This window comes from Dipodomys spectabilis, unplaced genomic scaffold, assembly GCF_019054845.1.
Source record: "Dipodomys spectabilis isolate Male_0828 unplaced genomic scaffold, ASM1905484v1 ptg000797l, whole genome shotgun sequence".
Lineage (NCBI taxonomy): Eukaryota > Metazoa > Chordata > Mammalia > Rodentia > Heteromyidae > Dipodomys > Dipodomys spectabilis.
The window spans coordinates 40,216-53,828 of record NW_024871474.1 but is presented as its reverse complement, the minus strand read 5'-3'; the positions used below and the strand labels follow the sequence as shown (position 1 = coordinate 53,828).

The window sequence follows — 13,613 nt, the reverse complement described above, 5'->3', positions numbered from 1 at the left end:
TGTGATCACAGCAGACAGTGGGTAGAGGAGGTCTGTGTGTGATCACAGGAGACAGTGGGTAGAGGAGGTCTCTGTGATCACAGCAAACAGTGGGTAGAGGAGGTCTGTGTGTGGTCACAGCAGCCAGTGGGTAGAGGAGGTCTGTGATCACAGGAGACAGTGGGTAGAGGAGGTCTGTGTGTGGTCACAGCAGACAGTGGGTAGAGGAGGTCTGTGTGTGGTCACAGCAGCCAGTGGGTAGAGGAGGTCTGTGTGTGATCACAGGAGACAGTGGGTAGAGGAGGTCTGTGTGTGATCACAGGAGACAGTGGGTAGAGGAGGTCTGTGTGTGATCACAGGAGACAGTGGGTAGAGGAGGTCTGTGATCACAGCAGACAGTGGGTAGAGGAGGTCTCTGTGATCACAGCAGACAGTGGGTAGAGGAGGTCTGTGATCACAGGAGACAGTGGGTAGAGGAGGTCTGTGTGTGATCACAGGAGACAGTGGGTAGAGGAGGTCTGTGTGTGATCACAGCAGACAGTGGGTAGAGGAGGTCTGTCTGTGATCACAGGAGACAGTGGGTAGAGGAGGTCTGTGTGTGATCACAGGAGACAGTGGGTAGAGGAGGTCTGTGTGTGATCACAGGAGACAGTGGGTAGAGGAGGTCTGTGTGTGATCACAGCAGACAGTGGGTAGAGGAGGTCTGTGTGTGGTCACAGCAGACAGTGGGTAGAGGAGGTCTGTGTCTGTGGTCACAGCAGACAGTGGGTAGAGGAGGTCTGTGTGTGGTCACAGCAGACAGTGGGTAGAGGAGGTCTGTGTGTGATCACAGCAGACAGTGGGTAGAGGAGGTCTGTGTGTGATCACAGCAGACAGTGGGTAGAGGAGGTCTGTGATCACAGCAGACAGTGGGTAGAGGAGGTCTGTGTGTGGTCACAGGAGACAGTGGGTAGAGGAGGTCTGTGTGTGATCACAGCAGACAGTGGGTAGAGGAGGTCTGTGATCACAGGAGACAGTGGGTAGAGGAGGTCTGTGATCATAGCAGACAGTGGGTAGAGGAGGTCTGTGTGTGTGGTCACAGGAGACAGTGGGTAGAGGAGGTCTGTGATCACAGGAGACATTTGCATAGTTTATATCCTCTGAACACAAGCAGAGGCCATTGTGCCCCCTCCCTGTCCAGCTCTGCCAGGCAATATGGTCACTCTCCCTGGCACAGGCCAGTGTGTGCTGTGTGTCCCAGCTTCTGGTGAAGGACCAAGGAAAGCAGACACAAGGCTTCTCCCCAAGGACAAATGGGACCAGCGTGCTCGGCTTAGAGTCGCCCCCAAATAGCATTCACCCCACGGTGCAGATCAAAACCCCGACTTCCAGGGACCAAGAAGGTCACTCACAGCAGGGAGGAAGATGCAAGAACAGAGATCACAGTGTGGAATCCAAGAAGACATATTTTCATGTTTGTTTGTTTTTGGTCAGTGGTTGGTCTTGAACTCTGGGCCTGGGCACTGTCCCTCAGCTCTTCAGCTCAAGGCCAGCGCTCTACCACTTGAGCCACAGCGCCACTCCTGGTTTTCTGAGTGGTTTATTGGAGATAATGGTCTCATAGACTTTCCTGCCCAGGCTGGCTTTGGACTGTGACCCTCAGATCTCAGTCTCCTGAGTAGCTAGGATGACAGCTGTGAGCCACTGGCGCCCGGCCTGGCTTTTTCTTGTTCTTATCTGATGGTTTAAACTCTCATTTCTCCAAATTGTGGGCCCGAGTCTTAGGCGGTATAGAAGCCATGGATGGGGCGTGGGGGAGGGTCTGTCAGAAGAACGCAGCAGGTGTGCAGTGCTCCAGGTGATGAGAACAGGGGACATGGTCGCGGGGACAGCGTCTCCCACGGTGCCCGCGCGCCGTCAGTCTGGGATGGCTGGAGCCTGGTCCACCTGGCTGCCGTCCCCATTTCTGGGCAAGCCCTGAGTGGCAGTGGCGGTGGCCGGCTGTGCTCCGAGGAGGCCGGGCAGCTCCGGGCGCTCCAGGCCGGCAGTAGAGGGTCAGCTACAGAATTTCTTCACCGCTTTCTGAAGGTTGGGGTAAAACTCAGCCATGCTGCGTGGGAAGAAGGCATCCACCACGCTCTGTGGGAGGAAGCCGCTTAGGTCGGACTGGAAGAAGGAGACCAGGTTGGTCTTGTCGGGCTCCCTGGGGAAGCAACGGCAAGGCGGTGAGACAGAGCAGCGGTGAGACGTGTCCCCAGCAGAGGAGCTGGGCACAAGCACCTGTGTGTGTGTGTGTGTGCGTGTGTGTGTGTGAGAGAGAGAGAGAGAGATACAGACAGAGAGAGGAAAGACAGACAGGGAGGGGGAGAGAGCAGCACTGCGTATCCCCAGCAGAGGGGCTGGGCACAAGCACGTGTACGTACGTGTGTGTGTGTGTGTGTGTGTGTGTGTGTGTGTGAGACAGAGAGAGGCAGACAGACAGACAGACATGGAGGGGGAGGGGGACAGAGGTCTGCAGCAGTGAGCCCACCGCTGGCAGCAGGTTTGTCTGGCACACTGGAGTCTTCAGCCGGTCTCCCGTCCACTCTAGGGTCTGGCCAAGCAGCCACAGTCCTTACCCTGGCACAGGCTCGATAAAGCAGCCGCAAGGATGGTTAAATCCTCTCACAAAGCCTGGCTTCGGGGGGCACAGCGGGTGCTCGATGTGTGTGGCTGGAAGACAGTTCATGGTCAGGGCGCCGGTGCCCGGCAGCAGGCCAGCACCTCCCCGGAGCCTGGCACCTGCGGACCAGGCCCCCGGGGTGCTGTCAAGGCCTGACACTCAAGCACGCGCTCACACATACACACGGGTGTGTCCCACATCCTCAGACCCACCCGCAGGGGCACAGCTCTCCAGTCCCCCAGGACTCTGAGCAAGGACTGTAACAAAACGGAAGGCAGGGCGTTTGGAGGCAGGAGGGAGGGTCCTCAGCTCACAGCGGCTGTGTGCACACTCGGCCTCCCAACCCCTCGCTCAGAGGAATGGCAGGGCTGTGCGGTGGCACTGGGCAGGAGGAGGAACACTGCCACCCCCAGGACAGGAGCCGGGACAGGGCCCAGCACAGCACAAAAGGGAGTCTCCACAGGAACTGAGGGGTGCACTCCAAACGTGAGGCCCCTGGCACATGGGCCACTGTCACTCACCATTGGTGCCGATGGTCCCATCCTCGTACTTCTTGACTAACACCACATCCACAAAGTCCCTGGGAGAAATGAGCTTCATGGCAGCAGAAGGCGTTGTGGTTCTGGTTATGTTGAGTGCCTGCCAAGGTAATGAGACACCGCGTGTCTACGTCCAGATGTGTCTTCCTGTCCCGCTTTCTACCCGTGGCCTGCCGGAGCGAGGCACTGGTGCGGGCACGGGGAGCATGGGGCATGGGAATGGGGCAGCGACTTCCAACGGACACACCCAGGGCCAGTCTCCAAACGACTGTGCTTCCACAACTGTCCCGCCCAAACTGCCCTGCAGCCGGGACATCTGCACACAGCTTCCCCCGTCATCCAGAACCAACCACAAACAGCCTCCCCTGTCATCCAGAACCAACCACACACAGCCTCCCCCGTCATCCAGAACCAACCACACACAGCTTCCTCCATCATCCAGAACCAACCACCACAGCTTCCCCCATCATCCAGAACCAACCACAAACAGCCTCCCCCATCATCCAGAACCAACCACACACAGCTTCCTCCTCCATCATCCAGAACCAACCACACACAGCTTCCTCCCCGTCATCTAGAACCAGCCGCACACAGCCTCCCCCGTCATCCAGAACCAACCACACACAGCTTCCTCCATCATCCAGAACCAACCACCACAGCTTCCCCCATCATCCAGAACCAACCACAAACAGCCTCCCCCATCATCCAGAACCAACCGCACACAGCTTCCTCCCCGTCATCCAGAACCAACCACACACAGCTTCCCCCGTCATCCAGAACCAGCCACAAACAGCCTCCCCCGTCATCCAGAACCAACCACACACAGCTTCCTCCCCATCATCCAGAACCAACCACACACAGCTTCCTGTCATCCAGAACCAACCACACACAGCTTCCTCCATCATCCAGAACCAACCACACACAGCTTCCTCCCCATCATCCAGAACCAACCACACACAGCTTCCCCTGTCATCCAGAACCAACCACAAACAGCTTCCTCCCCGTCATCCAGAACCAACCACACACAGCCTCCTCCCCGTCATCCAGAACCAACCACACACAGCTTCCCGTCATCCAGAACCAACCACACACAGCTTCCTCCCCATCATCCAGAACCAACCACAAACAGCCTCCCCCGTCATCCAGAACCAACCACACACAGCTTCCTCCATCATCCAGAACCAACCACACACAGCTTCCTCCCCGTCATCCAGAACCAGCCGCACACAGCTTCCCCCGTCATCCAAAACCAATCACACACACACAGCTTCCCCCGTCATCCAGAACCAACCCCACACAGCTTCCCCCATCATCTAGAACCAACCACACAGCACACAGCTTCTGCTGTCATCTAGAACCAGCAGCATACAGCTTTCCCCATCATCTAGAACCAGCAGCATACAGCTTCCCCCATCATCTAGAACCAACCGCACACTGCTTCCACCACCATCTAGAACCAACCGCACGCAGCTTCCGCCATCTAGAACCAACCGCACGCAGCTTCTGCCGTCATCTAGAACCAGCCACACGCAGCTTCCCCTGTCATCTAGAACCAACCGCACACAGCTTCCCCCCGTCATCTAGAACTGACCACACACTGCTTCCCCCCATCATCTAGAACCCACCGCGCTTCCCCCATCATCCAGAACCAACCACACACAGCTTCCCCCGTCATCTAGAACCAACCACACACAGCTTCCCCTGTCATCTAGAACCAACCACACACACCTTCCGCTGTCATCTAGAACCAGCCGCACGCAGCTTCTCCTGTCATCCAGAACCAACCACACACAGCTTCCCCTGTCATCTAGAACCAACCGCACACAGCTTCCGCCATCATCTAGAACCAACCGCACACAGCTTCCGCCATCATCTAGAACCAACTGCACACAACTTCCTCCCCCACTCTCTAGAACAAACTGCATACAAGCCTTCCTCCCCCCACCAACTGCACACAGGCCTTCTCTCACTGTCTAGAACCAATGTCATGCAGCCTCCTTCCCACCACCTAGAACCAATCACACAAGGCTTTCCTGCCCCACCATCTAGAACCAATTGCAGGCAGGCCTTCCTCTCTCACTTTCTAGAACCAACTGCAGTTTCCTCCCCCACCATCTGTAACCAACTGAATGTAGCTTCCTCTCCTACTGTCTAGAACCAACAGCACACAGCTTACTTCCTCACCATCCACCACAAACTGCATGTAAGCCTCCACCATCTAGAACCAACTGCACATAGGCCTTCCTCCCCCATCATCTAGAACCAATGGCATGCAAGCCTTCCTCCCCCACTGTCTCAAACCAACTGCCTGCATCTTCTCCCACCACCTAGAACCAACTGCACACAGCTTCCTCCCCCACATCGAGGCAACCGCACAACTGCCTTTCATCCCACTGTCTAGAACTAACGGCACACAGGGTACATGCCAAAGCTTGGCATTAGGAACAAGGCACTTAGCCATTTGTGAATTCTGGGGCTTGGCATCAGGAATGGCAGCTTTTTCAATAGTTACACTGCTTCCACCCTGATTATTGCTCCTGTAAACTCGATTCCAGGGGGTGGCGGAGAGCCAGGCTGGGATGCAGGGCACACGTGCAGCAGAGATGCCGGCACGGCTCTGTGTCCACTCGTCCATCCGCTTACTCGACATCTGCTTATTTTATAACCTGGGTATCTGAGGTTTTCCAAAACCACGCTGAGAAATGCCAGTAAGAGCTCCCACTGTTGGCTGCTTCTCCGCTTTTTAGTAAAAAGCCTGTGCAAACCAGCAGCCTCACCTTCTGTCCTTCCTGCCTTTAACAGCTACCGAGGCTGGATCTCTCTGGCAGAAGCCCTACAGTTCTACAGACACATGAATTAATTAGGACAAAGTTCCCAACATCTACACAGAGATGCAAAATAACTTTGTCTTCGTGTTTCATAATGCTTCATCGGAATTTCCAAGCTTTTGTAATAAATTACATCCATACTTGAACCCAGACGCTTGATTAAAAACAGTCCTACGCTCAAAGGAAATGAACAGTTTTTAAAAGAATAATCTCAATACCTACAACGAAAGATGATGATCTTCAAGTATAAACAAGCATTATGTTATAGTAAAATCCAGTGGGCTCAGTGGAGTTCAATTACACACAATTCCTATTCCACAACAATGTGTTTGCATACTTTTAAGATGGATGGCAGCAAATAAAAATGCATGTTATTTAGATGCAATTAGAAGAATGTCAAACAAAAATGCCATGCTTTGCAGTTTATGGAAACGTAGCTATCAACTAGGATGGAATTTCTCAACAATGCCGCACCAGGGCACTAGCTGGAGCCCAAGGGCCCAAAGGTCCAAGGTCCAGCCTTCAGGAAGTGCTGGCTGGGCCAGACTAGGTACACCAGCCAGCCTTCAGGAAGTGCTGGCTGGGCCAGACTAGGTACACCAGCCAGCCTTCAGGAAGTGCTGGCTGGGCCAGACTAGGTACACCAGCCAGCCTTCAGGAGGTGCTGGCTGGGCCAGACTAGGTATACCAGCCAGCCTTCAGGAAGTGCTGGCTGGGCCAGACTAGGTACACCAGCCAGCCTTCAGGAGGTGCTAGCTGGGCCAGACTAGGTACACCAGCCAGCCTTCAGGAGGTGCTGGCTGGGCCAGACTAGGTACAGCAGCCAGCCTTTAGGCGGTGCTGGCTGTGTCTGACGGGGCTTCATTTCTTCCCCAGCTGATGCCGTCGGTGTTCCCGGGGCTGAGGCTTCTCTGCCTCTCTGAGACAGCATTTCCCAGGCTGGGCCTGGGACCTGATCATGTCAATCTCCACTCACCACCGCAGCACCTCCCTCCCCAGGGGCCTGGGTACTGCAGCAGGGAGTGTGCTTGGGAGAACTCACATCTGAGAAGCTCTGGATAATTTCAACGCTGCTCACGTTCTCATCCCACTTCTCCCGCAGGCCCCCCTCGCCGGGCTTCAGGCACTGCCACACCTGCTGCGGTGACCCGGACAGAACCCCCTCTCCTCGGTACCTGCAGGGCAAAAGGGAATTTGGTGCCCCAGGCACCCATCAAACCGGTTTACCTGGGGTTCTTTCTGAACTGTGCAGCTGTCACGGCTCCTGCGCCAGGCAGAGCAGGGGCCGCCATACCCGAACCCACCTCCCTGGCTGCAGACACAGAGTGCCTGACATTATGCTTTCTGGAAGTGATTTTAAACCAGAAGATCATGGCCAGTTGATCACAGGGGCCAGAGCTGATCTTTGAAGAGCAAACCCAGAGGACCCAGCGTGAGGCAGCAGCTCCACCAGGCTCTGGAGGAGGCATGAACTTACAGGTGCCCTGGGAACTCCACAGATGGCCTCCAGGACACTGTCACTGCATTCTGTCGAAAGGCACAGAACCGCAGCATTTCAGGGCTGGCGGGGCTCGGGGACACTGGCCTGGGACTCGTGCCTCAGGACGGGACCCAGGGTCTCAGGCCCGTGTCTGTCTAGGGGCTGGGGGTCTCAGGCTCGTGTCTGTCTAGGGGTCAGGGGTCTCAGGCTCGTGTCTGTCTAGGGGTCAGGGGTCTCAGGCCTGTGTCTGTCTAGGGGTCGAGGGTCTTGGTGCCCTGTCTGTCTAGGTGTCGGGGGTCTTGGTGCCATGTCTGTCTAGGGGTTGGGGGTCTTGGTGCTGTGTCTATCTTGGGGCCTGGCCTCTCCAAGGCTGTGCCTGGCCCACTGGGGTCTGGTCCCCATTCCCCCTTGCTTGATGGCTGAGGTCTGGGGGTCTCTCGGGTGATCTCTCGCAGGGGTGGTGGCTCTGATGGCTTTGGTCTGGGGGTCCCTCGGGTGGTCTCTCGCAGGGGTGGCTCTGATGGCTGAGGTCTGGGGGTCCCTCGGGTGGTCTCTAGCAGGGGTGGCTCTGATGGCTGCGGTCTGGGGGTCCCTCGGGTGGTCTCTGGCAGGGGTGGTGGCTCTGATGGCTTTGGTCTGGGGGTCCCTCGGGTGGTCTCTCGCAGGGGTGGTGGCTCTGATGGCTGAGGTCTGGGGGTCCCTCGGGTGGTCTCTCGCAGGGGTGGTGGCTCTGATGGCTGCGGTCTGGGGGTCCCTCGGGTGGTCTCTCGCAGGGGTGGTGGCTCTGATGGCTGCGGTCTGGGGGTCCCTCGGGTGGTCTCTCGCAGGGGTGGTGGCTCTGATGGCTGAGGTCTGGGGGTCCCTCGGGTGGTCTCTCGCAGGGGTGGTGGCTCTGATGGCTGCGGTCTGGGGGTCCCTCGGGTGGTCTCTCGCAGGGGTGGTGGCTCTGATGGCTGAGGTCTGGGGGTCCCTCGGGTGATCTCTCGCAGGGGTGGTGGCTCTGATGGCTGCGGTCTGGGGGTCCCTCGGGTGGTCTCTGGCAGGGGTGGTGGCTCTGATGGCTGCGGTCTGGGGGTCCCTCGGGTGGTCTCTGGCAGGGGTGGCTCTGATGGCTGCGGTCTGGGGGTCTCTCGGGTGGTCTCTGGCAGGGGTGGCTCTGATGGCTTTGGTCTGGGGGTCCCTCGGGTGGTCTCTGGCAGGGGTGGCTCTGATGGCTGCGGTCTGGGGGTCCCTCGGGTGGTCTCTGGCAGGGGTGGCTCTGATGGCTTTGGTCTGGGGGTCCCTCGGGTGGTCTCTGGCAGGGGTGGCTCTGATGGCTGCGGTCTGGGGGTCCCTCAGGTGGTCTCTCGCAGGGGTGGCTCTGATGGCTGCGGTCTGGGGGTCCCTCGGGTGGTCTCTGGCAGGGGTGGTGGCTCTGATGGCTGCGGTCTGGGGATCCCTCGCTTGGTCTCTAGCAGGGGTGGCTCTGATGGCTGAGGCCTGGGGGTCCCTCGGGTGGTCTCTAGCAGGGGTGGCTCTGATGGCTGTGGTCTGGGGGTCCCTTGGGTGGTCTCTAGCAGGGGTGGCTCTGATGGCTGCGGTCTGGGGGTCCCTCGGGTGGTCTCTCGCAGGGGTGGCTCTGATGGCTGCGGTCTGGGGGTCCCTTCCGTCCCTTCCGGTCGTCTCTAGCAGGGCGGGGACTCAGCTCCGCCCTCCAGGAAGCGCACAGGAGAGAAGTCGCCCGCGCCTCCGGTGCCCCCGCCCCGGAGTCGCGCTGGGGACCCGTGGGGTGGCAGCCCGGCCGGAGGGGGCGCACACGGCCGGGCCTACTCACGCCTTCCCGGCAGGTCTTCCAGCCCGCCGGGTCCCGCCGGTACCAGAGCAGCTTCTCCGCCACCTGCTCGCCGGCCTGCTCGGCCTGCGCCGGGTCCATGGCGCCGCGGGGCTGCGGGGCTGCGGGGCGCGGGGCTGCGGGGCGCGGGGCTGCGGGGCTGCGGGGCGCGGGGCTGCGGGGCGCGGGGCTGCGGGGCGTGGGGAGCAGGACGCGGGCGGCCGGTCGCGGGGCTGCGGGGCGCGGGGCTGCGGGGCGCGGGGCTGCGGTGCGTGGGGCTGCGGGGCAGCGGGGCGTGGGGAGCAGGACGCGGGCGGCCGGGCGCGGGGCTGCGGGGCGTGGGGAGCGGGACGCGGGCGGCTGGGCACGGGGCTGCGGGGTGCGGGTCTGTGGGTCTGCGGGGCTGCGGGGCGCGGGTCTGCGGGGCGCGGGGCTGCGGGTCTGCGGGGTGCGGGCCTGCGGGGCGCGGGTCTGCGGGGCGCGGGGCTGCGGGGCGCGGGTCTGCGGGGCTGCGGGTCTGCGGGGCGCGGGGCTGCGGGTCTGCGGGGTGCGGGCCTGCGGGTCTGCGGGTCTGCGGGGCGCGGGTCTGGGGCGCGGGCGGCTCGCAGAGGTGGCGGCTGCGCTCAGAGCCCGGAGCCTAGGCGGAGGGGGCGGAGCCTGGAGCCGGGGCCACGCCCCGCGCCAGGATTGGCCCGGGCCCCAGTGGGTCCCGCCCAGGCCTCCGATCGGCAGGTCCGGGGCGGGCTCCCCGCGGAGGGTCCCGGGATTGCAGGGAGGCGCCGACGTCAGGCGGTGACGTAAGGCGGCGGCGTAAGGCGCGGCGCCGGCCCGGTCAGGCCCGGGACCGACGGGGACGCGCACTGGCGTCCGGCACCTGTGCTGCGCCCGGCGCTCCGCACCAGGCCCGGGGCTGCCCCGCGCGGCAGGCAGCGGGGCGCGGGCGCGGCCCTGATGAGTGCGGGCGGGCGGGGCCCTGATGAGTGCGGGCGGGGCCCTGATGAGTGCGGGCGGGCGCGGCCCTGATGAGTGCGGGCGGGCGGGCGCGGCCCTGATGAGTGCGGGCGGGCGGGGCTCTGATGAGTGCGGGCGGGCGCGGCCCTGATGAGTGCGGGCGGGCGCGGCCCTGATGAGTGCGGGCGGGGCCCTGATGAGTGCGGGCGGGCGGGGCCCTGATGAGTGCGGGCGGGCGGGGCTCTGATGAGTGCGGGCGGGGCTCTGATGAGTGCGGGCGGGGCCCTGATGAGTGCGGGCGGGCGGGCGGGGCTCTGATGAGTGCGGGCGGGCGGGGCTCTGATGAGTGCGGGCGGGCGGGGCCCTGATGAGTGCGGGCGGGCGGGCGGGGCTCTGATGAGTGCGGGCGGGCGGGGCCCTGATGAGTGCGGGCGGGCGGGGCTCTGATGAGTGCGGGCGGGCGGGGCTCTGATGAGTGCGGGCGGGCGGGGCCCTGATGAGTGCGGGCGGGCGGGCGGGGCTCTGATGAGTGCGGGCGGGCGGGGCCCTGATGAGTGCGGGCGGGCGGGGCTCTGATGAGTGCGGGCGGGCGGGCGGGGCTCTGATGAGTGCGGGCGGGGCCCTGATGAGTGCGGGCGGGCGGGGCCCTGATGAGTGCGGGCGGGCGGGGCCCTGATGAGTGCGGGCGCGGCTCTGATGAGTGCGGGCGGGCGGGGCCCTGATGAGTGCGGGCGGGCGGGGCTCTGATGAGTGCGGGCGGGCGGGGCCCTGATGAGTGCGGGCGGGCGGGGCTCTGATGAGTGCGGGCGGGCGGGGCCCTGATGAGTGCGGGCGGGCGGGGCCCTGATGAGTGCGGGCGGGGCTCTGATGAGTGCGGGCGGGGCCCTGATGAGTGCGGGCGGGGCTCTGATGAGTGCGGGCGGGGCTCTGATGAGTGCGGGCGGGGCTCTGATGAGTGCGGGCGGGCGGGGCCCTGATGAGTGCGGGCGGGCGGGGCCCTGATGAGTGCGGGCGGGCGGGGCTCTGATGAGTGCGGGCGGGCGGGGCCCTGATGAGTGCGGGCGGGCGGGGCCCTGATGAGTGCGGGCGGGCGGGGCCCTGATGAGTGCGGGCGGGCGGGGCTCTGATGAGTGCGGGCGGGCGGGGCCCTGATGAGTGCGGGCGGGCGGGGCCCTGATGAGTGCGGGCGGGGCTCTGATGAGTGCGGGCGGGGCCCTGATGAGTGCGGGCGGGGCTCTGATGAGTGCGGGCGGGGCTCTGATGAGTGCGGGCGGGGCTCTGATGAGTGCGGGCGGGGCTCTGATGAGTGCGGGCGGGCGGGGCCCTGATGAGTGCGGGCGGGGCTCTGATGAGTGCGGGCGGGGCTCTGATGAGTGCGGGCGGGGCCCTGATGAGTGCGGGCGGGCGGGGCTCTGATGAGTGCGGGCGGGGCCCACGCACCCAGGCCGCTGCGCCCCGGCACAGGTGCGGCCGCTGAGGCGGAGCCCAGCTTGTGCGGCCGGGGGCGGCAGCTCGGGACCCAAGGAAGGATGGGGCTGCGGCCCGGCGGGCAGGCGACCCCGGAGGGCGGGGCCTGGCGGGCAGGCGACCCCGGAGGGCGGGGCCCGGCGGGCAGGCGACCCCCCCCCCGGAGGGCGGGGCCCGGCGGGCAGGCGACCCCCCCGGAGGGCGGGGCCCGGCGGGCAGGCGACCCCCCCGGAGGGCGGGGCCCGGCGGGCAGGTGATCTCCCCCGGAGGGCGGGGCCTGGCGGGCAGGTGATTTCCCCCCCCCCCGGAGGGCGGGGCCTGGCGGGCAGGCGATCCCCCCCCGGAGGGCGGGGCCCGGCGGGCAGGTGATCTCCCCCCGGAGGGCGGGGCCCGGCGGGCAGGTGATCTCCCCCCGGAGGGCGGGGCCTGGCGGGCAGGCGACCCCCCCGGAGGGCGGGGCCTGGCGGGCAGGCGACCCCGGAGGGCGGGGCCCGGCGGGCAGGTGATCTCCCCCCGGAGGGCGGGGCCTGGCGGGCAGGCGACCCCCCCCCCCGGAGGGCGGGGCCTGGCGGGCAGGCGACCCCGGAGGGCGGGGCCCGGCGGGCAGGTGATCCCCCCCGGAGGGCGGGGCCTGGCGGGCAGGCGACCCCGGAGGGCGGGGCCCGGCGGGCAGGTGATCCCCCCCGGAGGGCGGGGCCCGGCGGGCAGGCGACCCCCCCGGAGGGCGGGGCCCGGCGGGCAGGCGACCCCCCCGGAGGGCGGGGCCCGGCGGGCAGGCGACCCCCCCGGAGGGCGGGGCCCGGCGGGCAGGCGACCCCCCCGGAGGGCGGGGCCTGGCGGGCAGGCGACCCCCCCCGGAGGGCGGGGCCCGGCGGGCAGGCGATCCCCCCCGGAGGGCGGGGCCTGGCGGGCAGGTGATCTCCCCCCGGAGGGCGGGGCCCGGCGGGCAGGCGACCCCGGAGGGCGGGGCCTGGCGGGCAGGCGACCCCGGAGGGCGGGGCCCGGCGGGCAGGCGATCCCGCCGATGGGGACTCGGCCCATAATCAGGATGCTGGCTGCACACAGAAAAGCTAGAGCCGGGGGGCGGGCGGCCCCAGCCCACCGCGGTCGGCCAGCCCTGGCCTGCTGTGCGGAAGGCCGGCCTCTCACCCGACAGGGCCCTCGCGGCTCTGGGCCGGTGCCCACGGTGAGGTGAACGGAGAAGGCCTGGCCCGCTGCAGGTAGCAGCGAGGAGGAGACGCGATTTCAAGGCCACGTGTGTTGTGCACAGTCCGCACACACAGACAATGTATTTTGCATGTATTGTGGACTCAGCAGGATAACATAGCAGCTTACAATCTCCCTAAGTGAGCTTGAGGCACACATGTCCTTTACGGACCCTGAAAACAAACTAACAACGCATGTAGGGTAACCGCACGGACTGGGTACACAGGTGACAACTGCACACGCATGTTCACACACAGGTGACATTTGAGCATGTTTCCACCTCTGTTGGTCACCAAACTATGAAAACTGCCAGGCTCTAAATGGGAGCCCAGGAGTCAGGCGGGAACAGGAAGAAGGTAAAGCTGGGCAGTTGTGCAATAGGGAATTTCATGCACAGATGCACGATAACGAGAACAATTGCAAAACACACCAGAGCCACAACCTGGCGGGAGAGTTGCCGCACCCTGGCACAGCCAGCACTCCGGCCTGGCAGCAGGCTGCCCAGCCCTGGGCTGCTGCCAGCTTTGTCCTGTGTCCTGCGTCCTGCGTCCCTGCCGTAAGGACAGAGTTGATTCAGACCACTTACGTAGCCTCATCCCAATTTTAAAACTTTCTTCTGGTCCCAGATTCTCTGAATGCGCTCTCGGTTTACTGGGCCACTCCTCCCACTGCAATGCGTGCTTTTGCATCCTGTTATATGGCGTGGCATTGG

General features: G+C 63.9%; 1 protein-coding gene across 1 annotated transcript; it reads right to left on the bottom strand.

Annotated features, from left to right (window-relative positions):
• Positions 1-1,601: 1,601 nt before the first annotated feature.
• On the bottom strand, positions 1,602-9,413 carry Stard5 (StAR related lipid transfer domain containing 5). Its single transcript, XM_042673323.1, has 6 exons — positions 9,281-9,413; positions 7,465-7,514; positions 7,030-7,162; positions 3,142-3,259; positions 2,577-2,670; positions 1,602-2,161 (listed from the first exon to the last, which is right to left on the bottom strand). The coding sequence occupies exons 1-6, from the start codon at positions 9,377-9,379 to the stop codon at positions 2,014-2,016; spliced, it is 642 nt and encodes a 213-aa protein (XP_042529257.1). The 5' UTR covers positions 9,380-9,413; the 3' UTR covers positions 1,602-2,013.
• Positions 9,414-13,613: the final 4,200 nt, after the last annotated feature.